The sequence below is a fragment of the Pholcus phalangioides genome, unplaced genomic scaffold, assembly GCF_987345545.1.
Source record: "Pholcus phalangioides strain wild (caught in Gottingen) unplaced genomic scaffold, Ppha-v1.0 ptg000028l_1, whole genome shotgun sequence".
NCBI lineage: Eukaryota > Metazoa > Arthropoda > Arachnida > Araneae > Pholcidae > Pholcus > Pholcus phalangioides.
Window position 1 is genome coordinate 8,688,883 of NW_028301618.1, and position 16,757 is coordinate 8,705,639.

The window sequence follows — 16,757 nt, forward strand, 5'->3', positions numbered from 1 at the left end:
CATTTCTGAATACTATATTTTTGGTTTTGAATACTCGCTGTAAACAAAACTCGATAAGAATCATCCATAATAACCATGAGCAGCATATCAACCGTAACAAAAGACTGAAACTGTCGTGAAAACAAGTGGCTTGGACGTATACTGTTCGGGATGGGGAATGGGCAAGAAAAGTGAGTAAAAAAATTCTAAACTTTTCCGTATCATTATTATTATTTGGTGCTATTCCCGCATTTACATGTGAAAACAGGGTTAATCTGCTTGTTCTTAATTAATTAATTAATTTATTTATTTTTTTTGTGATTGGCTTCAAAAAGTTTATTTAATGTTCATTTTTTCCATATAAATTGAAAAAATAAAATTAAAAATCCCCCAAGTTTTTTTAGAGCCATCGTTAATATACAGTAAATAAATTTCAGCTGAGGGAAGGGAAATATTGCAGAAAAATATTACTATGTTTTTCGAAATTTTAGTGTTACTAATTATGCGGTTCCCTCATAGCTTCCCATTCACTACAAAGTTAACCTGAAATGGACTATAGTTCATAAAAACATGTGGATTCATTGATTGGAGGCTCATAAAATCAAGCATGTACGGTACTCATACGATTACTCATACTAATCAGTTCATCAAGTTGATACTCGATTTTACAAATCGACACTTTTTTACAAACTATTCCTCTGGTTTTTAATAATATCACATTTATTTGAACATTTTCTCATTTACAAACTTTTGGATGTCCGGGATGTTCGATATGATGAAGGTAATTATGTTTGTGTATCATGGGTGTTGTACAGGTGCCAATAATTTTGATTTACTCAGAAGCCTTTTTATTTTACTATTCACTTCCTTAAGTCTGTTCAGAAAAACAAGCATCTACTGTATCCAGCTTACTCATTGTTTGCTCATTATCAGAAATTGGATAAAGAGCTTGCATATTGCGATAGACAATCTGAGTTTCACTGAACAACATGCAAATTATTAATTAACTTGACTTTTGGAACTACAGTAGAGCCTAATTATAATGGACTAATAGGGTCTAAAGGTTGTCTGTTTTAGTGAAAGCCCAGTTACAACAAATAATTCTTATAGTGGGTGTAATGAAACAAGGTGTGAATCAATGAAAGTAAAGTAGTTAGCTAAAAAAGTATTTATTATACGTCAAAGAACAGCCTCCAACATAGGTTGAATTGAAAAGAATGTGCACGTATACACTGTATTAATCTTAATTTTTCTGGATAACGAGCGATATGATTCATGTAGCACATCCATGTTGATTGATGCAAACCGACATAACAATTGATGTTTTATTGCTTGCTTGGAAATGTATAAAATTCATCAGATAAAAATAAGCATACTATATTATTATTACAATTTTTTTAACTTCCATTATGAGTGACCTCCATTATATTGGGGGTCCATTATAATGAGGCTGCACTGTATTGGTTATTGTTCTGAAGTTTACTGTCAATGAGATGAAAGTATGTTATTCACATTATTCATATTGTTATTCTTTCTCAGTTATATTTATATATCATCTCTATTTATATTTTTCAAGGTTCATGGTTCATTTCGATGAATTGGTTCAAGCTGATGGAAACACCACAGTTACTGGTTCTGTTCTGTCCAGGATGTTCGATATGATGAAGGTAATTATGTTTTTATTATTACTACCATGGGTGCTATAAGTTCTTTTGATCGGTTTGTCCTCCCAGCAGTTTCTGAAATCAAACCCTTCTATGATGTTCGTGATGTGCATCATTATTTTTTTATTTCTGTTCATATTAACACTCAATTATACTTTGGGAGTTTGCTGTTTCAGTGTATTTGATAAATGGCAGGACGTATTGAGCACGTGACGTGAACACACTTCCGATCATAAAGACGTAAGACAACCTATTCCTTTTTTTAAATCTCTAAAGGCGGCTGCACATTAGAGATGGAAGGAATATTCAGCTGCTATTCTGTATTTGGTCCTTTTGCCAAATATTCCTTTCGGCCGAATATCTGTAAATCTAAGCACTACAAACTGATTTTAAAAAAATAATATTAATTGGAATTTTTTTGCATAAATTAAAAATGTACTGATTATATATTTTATTGTGTTATATGTATTCTTTTTTGAGCAAGAGGGTGAATTTTTAGGATAAGTAAAACATGAAATTCTGAAAACAGAATCCTACTGCAATCATGTGGAAGTAAGCATGAATTACACAAACTTGAAAGTAAATAATGGTTGAAATTTTCTTAATTAGATGTGAAGTTGTAACAAGTGTTGAAAGAAAAATTGATTCTGTAAGTAAAGTGGTACCTCAGCTAACGAACACCTCAACCATGGCCCCCACATCCTTTAGCGGTGCCCCATATTATAGTGAAAGCCTCATAATTTAAACTTGCTATAACAACAATTGTTTTTGAATTTTAAACATTAGATATTTGACAATCACAACAAGATTCTAGTTACAGTCGACGTTTGATATAACAAACCCGTTCGTCTTGTTAAAATTGGACATTATGCTGAGAGGGTAGTTTTATCGAAAGAAAAACATGTATGATAATTGCTCTATGAAAACACTGGGACTTATCCTACTGGTCATTGTAATGGAATGGTCACTATAACGTGGGGTATACAGTCGACTGTATATCCGACATTTACTTATATTGTCACATAGTTTGTTAAATTAATCTAGGCTTAACAACAGCAACAGTCCTACAAACAGTACAAATATTCAGTAATTACACTACGCTCACTTCACTTCTGAGATATAGATGGCAGCACTAAAAAAAATCATACACAACACTAAATACGCACTCAGACTGTTAGGTACACATACTTACACTTCCGGCACAACTCACTAGATAGTAAATTGCCCATGGCGATAGACCTGAGTTGTGCTCGGATTCAAAAAAAAAAAAAAAAAGGCTTAACAACAAAATACTTATGAATTTGAATTGGATTTATTCTTCAAATACTTGTGAAGGTAATTGCTACAGGAGAGAGCAATTGAGTGCACTTGTAATCTTTGAATGCAGCGTTATATAGGGCTCTTGGAATATTCCAGAGAGAGAGAAACTAGTGCATAAATCGGTATCAAACATATTTCAGGTTTGAGAGAACATTCTAGAAATCACACAGATACACCTTCTCAGCCACATCGTTAGGTAATTTGCTTGTTGGGGCGTTGTATTTGAAAAATACATTTGTTTGTCCGTACCAGGATTCAAACCTGAGATCATCGGATGAGAGACATGCACAGTGTCTAGCACGCATGTCTTTCGTTGCAATATTGTTATCAAACTTTAGCATATAAATCCAAGAATAAATTACACACTTAATAAATGTATACAAGTTGATAAAACACATGATTCCAGTCACTACGCATGTATGTATAGTTTCACTAATACAAGAACAATTCTCAATCAATGCTTTTTTCTTATTAATTTCCCACAGATCCAAATCCAACAAGCTCGGCAGCTTGCAGTGGAGTTCACCAGTCCATTGATTAAACTGTGGCTTCAGGTCCTGGCGGAGTTGCTCCTGCTGCAGAACCAGAAAGTCTTGCTGAGTTCTGCTAGCAAAGTTCACCATCTACTGGACGGACTGATCAAGATTGCTTTTCTTCATTCGTGTACACTGGAGAGTCTCTGGGCGCCATTGTCTCCTTTGATAGAGGTACACGGTTTATCTGTTGCTTAAGCTTTTGAAAAGAAACTTGAAATAGAAAAACATCGATTTTAATGTCTCCACTAACTGTCAAAATTGAAATCAGCATGATGCCAAAGATGGTTCATCTACTGGAATTAAGAATCTTGATTTCTCATTGAGAAATAAGGGGTCATATTTATCCTTTTCAGAGGAATCGGCCGTGCGAAGAGAGAAAATCTATCTGGAGTATGTTTTTTGGTAGTGGAATAAAAACAACTTCCTTGATACAGTACGATGCAACATCGTCCAATTCAGCCTATACTTGGTTCGCCTGGTGTGTTATTCTGTCGGAGGTGAGTAGGAAAAGTATCAAAGACTTGTGGTTTGCTGTTCAGAGAGAGTTATCAGCAGATTCCAAAATTATTCCTGAAACAGCTTTCAAGGTAAGCAAATACTTGTCATTGCAACTCGATTATGTGCATAGTGCCCCTTACCTGTTTTGTAGCTGATTGTTTCACATCTCAATAGGCAGTAGCGTCTGAAAATCCAGCATTGACGTTCTCGATCCATGATTTGCCTATATACAGGTGGTGCATGCTTGCACTCACTACTCCAGTATCGCATCACCTGTTGCCGCTGGTGTATCAGCAGTTCTTCATCTATTATTTTCAGAGGGTCAATGTACAGGGGTGAGTATATGTTTCTTTTTTTAAATATTTGACAGTGAATGTATATAATTAATCATGATATTCCGATATACCAATGATAATCATATCATGAGTGTCATCGGTATTTCAGGGTCGTGTTTCAGGTCAACACTCCGCAACACACTCTCTATATAATCTATAACCTGGCAAAAGTGGCAGTGATGACCATCATGACCACAGAGGAAGTTAAATTACCACCACCCCCAGCAGTCAAGAAAGCATTTTTGTGTGATTGCAATGGTCACTCCTCTCATGAGACAATGCCACAAACAAAGAAAGGTACACTCAGGACCTCATCCCAATAAATAACAGGAAGGAAATTAGTTCAAGTTAAGGCTGACTTATGCCAGCCTTATTGCATCATGTTGCATTTGCATCATAAGAACACAGGTTAGATCCCCCCCCCCCCCAGGCTGCACACTAGTGGTCTGCTAATGTTGGTTATCCGGTTTCGAGCCAATCTCCTGGTTGAGAAGTCTAGCTACAGGTAGCAGCAGACTTTACAATCTGTAAATATATGATCGCACTTCACTCACTATTTGGAATGTAGATGGCAGCACTAACATGAATACCTGGTGTAGGTACTCATGCATCATATCCACACCAAATGGGTTGGCATGAAGCGTAAATGAGGTGCTGATGACGACTATGTACCAGCTAGGTGCTTTTGCCCGGACCCTACTAGAATATACGATCTTTGGCCTCGTTGCTGAAACCCATCTGCTGAGAGCCAAGCAATGTTGCACCTATCGACATTTCGTACTGACGAATGTCTAATCAAATTGTAAATTGAGATTATATTCCAGAGACAATCAATCTTAATTAGTCTTGGCGATACTACGATTACTCAAATCAACTCTTTACTATAAGATGAGCGTGATCTGGCGGTTATACCTTTCGGAGTTCTTCAATTTCTTCCTCCGTATATTATGGTACGTCCATTGACGAACACTGATTATATGTGAATTTATATGTGCAATCTATATGTAATATTTTTATTTATTATTCTGAAGATATTTAATAAAATTTCCAGACACACCCATCCTCCAGGAACGCTTCGATATCTCAATGGGAAGCGGGATGTGTTTGGAGAGAGAGATGGGTTAGAGATGGGAAGCGGGGTGTGTTTGGTTTTCAAAAGTCAAAGGTACTCATGCAGACTATGAGGCACACACACGTCTGTCACAATTCATTTACCTCTGAAAGGGAATAAAGGTGTTTTAAATTGCTCAATGTGCGGTAGACAGGAGTGCACTCAGAATAAAAGATCCAGGCTAAACTCTCTGGAGCAATGTAGTCCACTTCTGAGAGCAGCACAGCAATGGCCTGCCTACCCAGTCTGGCATATCTGAAGAGGATGTGCTTAGATTGCAAGGATAGAGTTCTCACCTCACATCTGTTAATGCATCTGTAACTAAGTGCGAGAGACTTTGTTTCTTATTATAGTTGTGCCATTGTTTGAGACGAGGAAACTATGGAAACTGTGTTTGTAATTTTTGTAAAAAGAAGTGGGTGTATGTGCTTACCCTATTTTAAATATTTGAAGTGTGTGTTATAAAATCTTTAATGCATTTGATATTCATTTTGATTTTGTACATTCAGGTCAACTCACAAATGTATCGGCTCAAGATATTTCACTAGTGGACTTTACAGTGCTGCGATGAAGAAGATGAACATGAAGCTGAGGGCAGCCATAGAATACTATCAAAAGGCAGTTGACTCGTCATGTAGCGAAAAAGTTTCTGATTCTTGTTAGTATATCACATGGTTTTTTTTTTGTTAAAAAATAATTGTTGAAAGGCACTGTATGTAGAGTGCAGACCTGCCAACTCTCCCGATTTAGGCGGGAGACTCCGGATTTTTCATCCTTCCTCCCGCTCTCCGGATTTGTTAAAATTTCTCCGGATTTTGGCAGAAAATTATATTTCACGTTGTCATGGCGTCAATAATTACCGTCGTCGTTAGAGAAAACACCCGCAGAGGACAGCCATAGTAATTTTCATCGAGCAGCTGTAAAAAAAGTCTTTGTGACCGCATTTAAGCAACTGGCAAAGACGCGACTTTGTTTTCGTAGCATTTATCTGCAATCATTTATCAGGGGCATGACCTTCATTGCCGAAATTCCTGTATAATCATTATTGTATTCCATTAACAGCGGCACGGTAAACACGTTTTTTCGTCCGCAGCTTTGTAATTTGAATTTTTTTAAATCGTTTCTTCCGATTAAACATCTTCAGAAGGAAAATATAAAACTTTAAGCTATATACAGCTAAATATAAAGCTTTTAAGAATTCATATACCCAAGATTATCGATCACTGATAGCATCCACGAAAGGAAACACATACTTTATGAACAGTATGTAGATGTGATTTCTCTATTCTGCATGGAAAGACTGGCATAGAATTATATTCTCAGGGGCGATGCAGCAGAACGTGCCTTGGGGGGGGGGAATGTAACTTTTTCTTAATTTATCAAAAAAAAAAAAAAAAATTTTTCGAAAAAAATTTTTATGAATTTTTTTTTGATTGAGTCTATGAGTGTCATGGAGGCGGGGGAGGGGGGCGTACCCTCTCGGGAGAATCTCCGGATTTCTGGATTTCAAAAGTTGGCACGTCTGATCAAAATATTTTTGAACTGCATCCATACTAAGCGATGGGGGATGATTTATGGTGACACGCCACTCAGAAACCATGTCTGAATGTGAATTCCCTTATGAAGAATCATCCCAGATACTGTAATATATTGAGGAAATATTTATATATATGCATCTCAATTGCCCTCAACATATAGCGACATGGGCCATGTGATAGATACTTATGCATGTGTTCATCACTATCCAGAGAAATTGTGAGGGGCAACCACCTAGAATGGAAAACTGATCTGCCCTTAAGGGTGTGCGTGATTGTGAGGCCCGAACTCACGGTTATTGGAGGCTTTTTCACCAGTTCTTAAATTATTTCTTACATTGATTCTGAATTTTTGTCAATTCTTGAACTTCTCTCCCCGCCCCCGTTAATTCTTAATTTTTATCAGTTTCGGAATTATTAATTTTATTAACTCTAAATTTTCATCATTTCTTTCATTGGTTGTGGATTGAATTGGATTTCGATTTTTTGGTGCAAGGACCAATTTGGTCAAACTGCACCAATCATCTGAATTTTCATAATGGAAATAGGATTATTTCTTCCGTAAATTCTGAATTTTAATTGATTCTAGAATTTTTTTCTGCTGTTAATTCTGAATTTTCATTGGTGCTGGAATTATTTTCATTATTTCTTTCAATTATTTTTAATTCATCACTTCTAAAATTCTCATTAGTTTTGGTAATCGTTCCTGCCATTTGTTTAAAATCACCTTCAGCACTGAATTTTTCATAAGTCTTGTGTTAATCTACATTTAATCGTGTTTTTAAAATTTTCCATATATGTGTTTCTCAGCATTCCTATATATGATGAAATAATGTATGCCCCCAAAATTGTTGAGACGCTTCTGGTGAGGGTAGCCCTAGTGTAAAAACACATGACCGCCTTGGCGAACTCTCTCAGTGAGAAATAGTCATTATGACAAATACGTTTGCAGTGCATTGGGGCCAAGTTCTTTTTACATGTCCCTTGTGTGTATGACTCAAACTTTTTCAGGCATCTCACATAGCTGAATGAATGAACGCCAGGGTCTCTGCCACCGGACTTATCCCGTTGCCGAGATCTCTTCCAGCCCATCTTCGTGGCAGAGTCTGGAACAAAGTGAGTGCACCTAACAGTCTGAGGGTGTAGCTAGTGTTGTGTATAATATTTCAGTGCTGCCATCTATACTTCAAATTGTGAGTGAAGTGTAATGATTGAATATTTGTAACGTTATAGGCCTGTTGCTCTCTGTGGCGAGACTTTTAAACGGGGAGATCGGCTCGCATTCGCCCCTTGAAGTTGGGAACCACAGGAAACCAACTTCAGCCGACCACCACTGTGGGGTTCGAGTCCGTCACTATAACCACTTGATCACCACAGCGGCCATCTCACATAGCTGCCAAGTCTCTAAAATTTTCACTCCATCACATCCCCAGGACTTCTTCCAAAAAATTCTTGTCTCCCGAATTCTAACCATGGATGAAAAAAAACCCCTATTTTTGGAGGAAAAATTATTCCCAAAGAATTTACCATGAGAAAAATCTGTTGCCTGTATTGTTTTCCCAAAATGGTGTCACAATATTAAAATGTATATAACCTAATACTACCAACAACCACTAAAATCCAGGTACGTTTTGTCATGTTTTGTGCTATGTTGTCTTTTCTTATCTAGTGATACTTTACACCCTTTCAGCTCCTAAAGATGAGAAATCATCTGACGACAGATTGAAATTCCTGAAAGGTTATCAAAGGTATGTCAAAATATATTCGCTCACAGTATAAATTTTGTGATAGCTTCCTTAAGTAGTAATTTATGAAATCTTACTGTCATTTGATACATTATTTTAACTTTCAGTATCTTCACCGCATTCCTGAGATGGATCGAGGACAGCGATCTGAGCGGCCCTGTTTGCTTTCAAGCATTGAATCCAGAATATGACCCTGACAGATTGAAACTCATCCTTGACTGTGAGCAGGTGTGTGGGTTTTTTTACGTCATCGTCTCCCTCATGTGAGAAGCGCAAATGTGCAATGTCCTTAAAAGAAAAAAAAAGAATGTGGAAAATGGTGTTTTAATGTTTACTCTTGGTTGTTATTTTCCTAAAATTTTTTGTAACATTGTTTCAATAGGAGATATACATTTGCGTTTCAAGCAAAAAAAAAACAAGGTATCCAATCAGTTAATAAAAAAATGGGAAAATTTGCACATTTTTTCTTCTAGCATGAGGGAGACAATATATCTCATAGACATACATTCTATTCAGATCTGTTATGCCATCCACATCAAACCCATTTACTAATTAACTGCTATACAATCTATCCTGCGGCAATAGTCACTTTATGTTCCAGATGGCTTTTTTGTCACTTGCATTTGCAGAAAATTATTTTGCTATAATCTATGCATACTGCAGACTATTCTGGCTCTTGATTTTTATGGAACTCATTTTGCATTCTTACACATATGCTGGTTTCTTGGTTGCGATATAGCATCATTTGGCCTTCCAGAGATACTAGTGCAATCCAACAGGTACACTATAGACTACGACTTCAAATGCGTGAAAGATTCTTTTATAGTATTGATCCTTTTCCCAATTTGAGGTTCCCTGTTCGTGGTAACTTCCACAATGCTCTGTGATGTCCCAGTTGCCACATTTGCAATGGTGGAACCAAGTTTGAATTCGCATTTTACTCAGAAACTCACCTTTTATTACTTTGCATTCTTTCATGCATTTCTAATTTTGACAGATTCTCTCTCAACAAAAAAATTTCAAACATAACATTTCAAATAATGAATGCTGATCAATTGAATTTTATCCTTGTTTATTCACTTTGTTTAGTCGTTTCGGAATGAACCGTATTGTATACATGATACCCTATAATGTGCCAGAACTTATTGACCGAATGGAATGTTCCTAACATGCATGGACAATGCTTGATGTTGGTTGATTAATGAATCAACCACCATCAGACAGCTAGTAAAAATTGAATGAATTTTACCCGCTCACTAGTAAAAGTTGAATGTTTAGGAGTTACTTAGAGGCAACTTTCAACTTTTATTGAACAAAATAAACAAACAACACAATGGACTATACAAAACACTATCATACATTTTTTGACTTAAAGGGATGAAGAAAAAATAGAGGAACATAATACAGTTGACGCTCGATATAATGACCCCTTCTTTCCATCGAAAATGGACATTAGATTGGCAGGGTCACTATATCGAAAGTAAAACATATGATAGTCCTTCTATGAAAACATTTGGGACTTATTCAACCGGTCATTGTAATAGAAGGGTCGCTATGGGGTCATTACAACGAGCATCGACTGTATACATTAAAAGTGTGATATAATGAGTGATCTGAAAATGATTGTCAAAGAGCTAATGTTAAACATACCAAAAATATTCTGCTATAATGTCCGAATTTTTTTTTTTAAATTTTAGTTTTCCTTTCTCTTGAAGAATTGAACTAAAAGAGGGGATTACTATCACCAGGGCCCAGGTTTTGATGGCATTTGCATTTTTTGTTTTTTTTCACTGTTAAGACTTTTTTATTTTGGGGCATTTTTTGACATTTTCAGGATGTTTTTTAGTTTTTAAATTTTTTTAAAAGATGCTTTTTGGCTTCCTAACCATAGGCATACACAGGATATTCTCTGAGTGGGGTTCACTTTTTTTTTTTTGCTGCAAAAAACCCTATTTTAGTCTTTAATGCACAAGTCATGGCCCTCACATCTAGCAACAAAGCCTCTTCAGTCAGATTCCTCATGGGCCTCTCAATAGTGAATTTCTTGTGGGGAAAACAAAAAATAATGAGAATCGTCTCGGGGCCCCTGTCAGCCCCACCCTTTGAGGGGGGCATAACGGCAGTGCTCCTAACAGATTCAGGAATTATAACTTGTTTATTATAAAAATAGTAAAATTGGCGCTGATATCTTGTTATTGACTTTTTTTCGATTTAGAAACCATGGTTCGAATTGTTGGATCTTGAAACAATCAAGATGGAAGTTCTCTCGAAGACATCCCTCTGGCGATCCGTGAACAGTTCTTGCACCTCATCTTTCATCGGCAGCAGTAGCAGCAATTCAGAGGAATGTGCAGGTTAGTCTTATAATCGTTTCTCTGCTATTTTCCGATTGAAAAATATTCAGCTGAAGGGAAACTTTCAATAGTTTGAATTTGTTTTGCCAGCTGATAGTATAAGTTGTTTTTAGATGAGGATCAAGTTCAGCCCCAAAGCAGAATGTTTTGCATTATTCTGCAATGAACCCTCAGCTGACTGGAAAAGTTCTGCTATAAAAATTCTCATACTTGAGTTTCTAAACTTCAAATTCTTCAAGATTGTTTTGCAGAAGTACTGATTGTTCTGTGACATGAGTCACAGATTTTGGCACATTCTGTTTCGGGGAAGTTCAGAGACACCATTTGAACAGCTTAATAGTTTTAAAGAACCGAACCCCCTGTTAAAAAGTTTTGCCACATAATGCAGCAGACCTACAATGGTACAAATATTCAATCATTACACTTCACTCATAGTTTGAAAAACAGATGACAGAACTAGAAAAACCACGTACAACACTAGATACACACTCAAACTGTTAGATACACAAGCCCATTCTTCCAGCACGAGTCATTCAGTGGTAAATTGCCCACAGTGATAGGAGTGGAGTTTGTGCTCAGTTCGAAAGAAAGTGTTAAAGAACGGTTAGCAATATTTATTCACCATTTATTCAATTTGATTGTGTGAGAAAGTTCGTAAGAATTGATTGATTGAATATTGGATTGCTTTTTTTTCTCAGCCGAAAAGAAATCAAACGGAATAGTCAAATTGGATCTGTCTCTGCCATCGCTAGAGAAAATAGAGTCATTCCTTCAAGACCTAGGCTCTGTGCAGCTTTCGTCATGGAGTGAACTAAAATCTGTGATAATCAGAGATCAAAAAGCGTTGAGCGATGAAGCGAAGTGAGTTTCTTTTCATTGATTTTTTTTCTTAATATAGCCGACGTCCCTTAATATGATGACATTAGGACTTTAGATTTCTGATAACAATAACAGAATGATAACTATATCTGAAAAAGTCCAGTTCGCAAGTGCGGTGACCATGCATTTTATTTGGTTGAACAGGAGGTATGGTGAACGGGCATTGGTAAAATGGGGCACCTGTGTTTCTTTCCCACATAATTGGTCGCAAAATGTTTAATCATTCCATATTTTTTTTAATTCTATTCTGAAATGGGACTTTTTTTTGGGCTCTGCAGCTACTTTAGGACAATAAAATACATCAGTAAATGAAAAGGAGCCTGCAAGGCTCTGCCATAGAAATTAGGCATTAAAAAGGGCTCCACGAGTCAAAAAAGGTTGAGAACCACTGGTATAATCATATTCTTTTTAATGTACAATACATTATATAGATCCCTTGAGAAAGTCTCTCGAAAAAAGAAATCTGAATCTGGTCGACTGAAACAAACTAATCAAGAACTGAAGAAAATAATATTTTTCATCATGCATTTACCTTCACTATAGGAATGTCATTGCAAAAGCAGCTCTACACGTACGTCAATCAGAGTGAATACTACAGACTGATTTCACCATGTTTCGTTACTCTGATCCCACACATCCCAGAGCAATTCCCTTTTTACTAATGAAATGAAGTTTTTTGCCGTGTCATTCCTTTCACCAAGGTTTTTGCCCCTATCTCCCCCCCCCCTCCCTTAATGTCTCAAGGCCTTAAGATATGACATTAAGTACGCTAATGTTTGTCAACAAGGCAGGTGGGGGGGGGGGGGACACCTTTTAATCTCCTATGTAGTCTTGCAGCCTGATAACGATAATTTTACAGGGTAAAAATAAGTTTGATTGAACCTCTACTAAAAAATGCATAAAAACTTTTTGACAAAAAAACCAATAACATGCATATAAACCAAAGTCCGGATAATATAACTATAAACAAAATTTTCCCCCGGGCTATAATATCTGTTTTTTCCGTTCTTTGATAAAGTGATAACTATATCCAAATTATAACATTATCTGTGATTTTAATAAGCAGCATCGCCTGTATTGCTCATTGAAGATGAATTATAGCAGATGAATAATTGCAATGTAAATGATTTGCTCATGTAAATGATTTCTAGGGGACAAGAGAGACCCGTATAAACAAGAGTTAACATAAAGAATTGATAACTAGCATAACTGTATATTGTATAGATGTTGTGTATGTATACATGTGTTTGTATTTGTGTAAATTAAAAAAAAAAAACGAAATAACTAGCATAAAGAAGAAGAAAATAAAACTAGCATCAGGTAAATGAGGATCATGTGGGCGAATGAGGTCTGGGTAAGAAACGTCAGTTGAAAGAATGTTGTGCCAATGAGTATCTGTTTAGTCTCGCGTGAATGAGGGATAGGGTGAAGGAACCATGGGTAATTTTTTTCGATGTATGGAAGTCACTGCAATACACTGTTCAGACTGTATCGTTATTCTATTCTTTTCCCCCATGTATAATTTATGCCATCCATTTGCATTAATGTGACATGTGGAATGAGATTCCGAAATAATTTTTATTATTACATATCCTCACAGCCATTTTCAAGATAATATCCTGAAGCTTGAAAGTATCAATAAGAAATATGGAGACCTTGTCAAAAAACTTTACAAAGTCAATCCTTCCATGGTAATATGACTTTTCTCGATTCCTTAACTGATGTTTCTATTGTAATAATTATGTTGTATCTGTGCACCAAAATAATTTTGGGGTATGTGTGTAAACATGAAAGCACGGTTTCTATTTTACAGGTGAAACTATCCAAGCCATGTTACAGAGGCTCAAGGTGCACTGGACCAGCGAAAATTAGTTTGACGGTGAGCTGTGTTATGTTTTCTATTCTTTTTAGATATACATTAAAACTTTTTTTTTACGAACACTCGTGGGACAAAAAAGATTTGTCTGTAAAAGAGGGGTGACCATATCAGAGGGAATTCCTGTTGAAACTATTAACATTAACTGAAAAGGTTCTTTATTTGAAAATGAACGAAGTTCTGGCAGTATAAGATGCATTTAAAGTCATGAAAGTACATAACTTTTGCACAGATAAACAATTGAAATCACAAGAAATACAGTAAAACCTCCTCTAACGGCCACCTCCGAACAACTGTTATCTCCAAACACGTCTCATAGACTTAACATTACAGGTAATCTCCAAACAGTGGTGACCACTTTGGGCATGGAGTCAAAAAAAAAATTCATATCGTCATGAGAAAAATAATTTTAGTCTGATTTTCAAGGGAACCCCCCCCCCCCAACTTTAAGGGGGGGGGGGAAATTATATGGTTTCTTTTCCTGGATAAAAATGCTAGATGTGTGTGTGCGTGTGGAGTATATTGAAAGCAGTGGAAAAGGAAAAAGAGCCACTTAAGTGATCTATAGTTGTGCCATGGACAAGTGATCTTTAAATGCACCACAGGTCACTTACATGATCTTTAAATGTGCTGCGGGTCATTGATGTAATCTGAGAATGTGCCGCTTATAATTTATTCTTATAAAATTAGGTGTGAGATTGCAGGTAACATCAGATGACTCTGAGGGTCACACTTGACCTGTACATCATGAATTGAGCATGTATGGTGTAGTTCAGTGTTTCCCAAAGTGGGCAATATCGTCCCCCTGGAGAGCGATGGAATTGTGGCGATAGTAACTACACACTTGAATTAGGACCCTATGGACTCGCTTGAGTTGGGGGGGGGGTGCGTTGATGAGAGAAAAAAAATTTCTGATGAAGGGGCCGATGGAACAAAAAATTTGGGAAACTATAATTTAGTTGATCATGGGTTGGAATAAAGGACTATTTGGGGTTGTTGGTACACCGTCTTGGTCCATATCAGTTTTTTTTCTTTTCAGCAAATCTGTTATGTTCTACCTTAGCACTACTAGCCTAAATTTTAGGATGTCAATCAAAATATCACGCTGTCGATCAGTTAACAGGGCTGCAACTAGATGCTTGCCCAGCAAGGTAAGAATGCATTTAGGCACCCCATTGTAATGTTGAACTCCCCCCCCCGGTCCAGTGTCCGGAGCACCAGACCCACTTGATCAACTCTAGTTACCGCCCTGTAGATTAATCAATTATTATAATATTACAGTGTCAATATAATCATACTTTCAAAATACAGTGTTTCAAAAAGAATACACCAAATTTGAAATGCATGTATTACTAAAAATATTGAACATAGACACTTAAGATTAATTTTATATTACATGGCTAATCATAAAGTTTTTTTACAAACCAAATTAAAAGGTGCTCAACATGTCCACCTTGGGATGCATGGCATATGTCTGTATGGTAGTCAAATTCATCCCAAACTTTTTTGTTTGCATCCCAAACTTTTGAGCATGTTTGTATCCACTGTGAGTGGATTTCTGTAGACTATGTGCAAAACTCTGTCGGATGTGCTCCACATTTCAGTCTGACATGCGGGGACGGCCAGAGGATTTCCCTTTACCCAGACAACCTGTGTCTTGGAATTTTTTATATCATCGCCTAATGATCTGAGCGGTAGGAAGTTTAACACCAGTGTATTGTCGACGAAAAGCATGATGTACAGTTGTTACGGACTTGCACTTCGCAAACCTTAAAACACAAAACTATTTCTGTTGTGCAGTCGATATCTTGACAGACACTGAAGTGGCGGCCGAAGGAAGAGCGTTAGTGCTATCTGTCTTCTATTGTGTGAAACTTGAGATTTCCCTCTACCTATACATTATTCAATCAACAGAGATTAAAAGCTGAATAGTTATGATTTTTTTTTAAATCAGATGATTCGTTTTGAAACACCCTGTATAATCATACTTTATAATATAATCAATTATATAATTGTCATAATCAATTACAGAACAGATTATCATTTTACATAGATCACAATTATTTTTTTTTTCAGAAATACAATGACCACTTCTGAATAGCAGTCACAATTTCACTGTTCTGTTTGTGGCCGTTGTTGGGAGGTTTTATTGTATTAAACAAAGTTAGCTCACTGAATTCATATCTTTGGAAAAATTGATCAATCATGTTTAGTAGGTTTTGCTGAGTAATTCAAACTCTAGAAAATGTATTTTACACTGCGAGACAAAATCCAATGTCTTTCTGTCATTGTGTTTACAGGAAAATGTGTTCCATTGGTCTAGTACTGTGAAAATGTCTGAATACTTTTACACAATTTTCTTGCTCCTTACACTCTATTTCTTCCATATTGTCTTCTTTTTCTGATGCTTCTGACATTGCTAATTTCTTAATGATTTCCAATATTTAAGTGGTATGATCCTCTATTCTCACATTATCATCTATAGGAGCATAATCTTCTGCCGATACAGCCATAAATCACTGTATTTGATGACTAGTACTCTGGTGGCCCAGTGGTAGGGCCTGCCCTTGCTGCAGCATGCATAAATGTATTTGATGACTTAATTTTTGTCCTCTTAGTAACAGAGAGCAATGATTACTAGAGCTGGCCATATTAAACAGTGTTACCATATGTAAAACATACGTGCACAATCACAGCACAACTGATTATAAACTGACATCACAATTGCCAAACATATTAACAAGCTTCTAAACCAAAATTTCGTTAAAATTAGCCAAAAAGTCAATTAAATATTAGAATTTGTGCTGCAATATACAAATAAATACAAATACAAATACAACACCACAACAGGCAAAATGCCCAACGAGGTGGCTGATAAAAAGATGCCCATAAAAATATGGTTGTCATATGTTTCAAAAATACAGC

At 36.3% G+C, this 16,757-nt stretch overlaps 1 protein-coding gene across 1 annotated transcript in view; it reads left to right on the forward strand.

Annotated features, from left to right (window-relative positions):
* Epg5 (ectopic P-granules autophagy protein 5) overlaps positions 1–16,757 on the forward strand; it is a 63,247-nt gene that overhangs the window by 19,465 nt on the left and 27,025 nt on the right. The window contains exons 18-28 of the mRNA XM_089252310.1: positions 1,556–1,646; positions 3,449–3,670; positions 3,853–4,086; positions 4,172–4,332; positions 5,953–6,101; positions 8,669–8,726; positions 8,831–8,951; positions 10,939–11,077; positions 11,776–11,938; positions 13,557–13,647; positions 13,770–13,835. Coding sequence (XP_089108436.1) covers positions 1,556–1,646; positions 3,449–3,670; positions 3,853–4,086; positions 4,172–4,332; positions 5,953–6,101; positions 8,669–8,726; positions 8,831–8,951; positions 10,939–11,077; positions 11,776–11,938; positions 13,557–13,647; positions 13,770–13,835 — 1,495 coding nt within the window. The remainder of the gene's footprint in view (positions 1–1,555; positions 1,647–3,448; positions 3,671–3,852; positions 4,087–4,171; positions 4,333–5,952; positions 6,102–8,668; positions 8,727–8,830; positions 8,952–10,938; positions 11,078–11,775; positions 11,939–13,556; positions 13,648–13,769; positions 13,836–16,757) is intronic.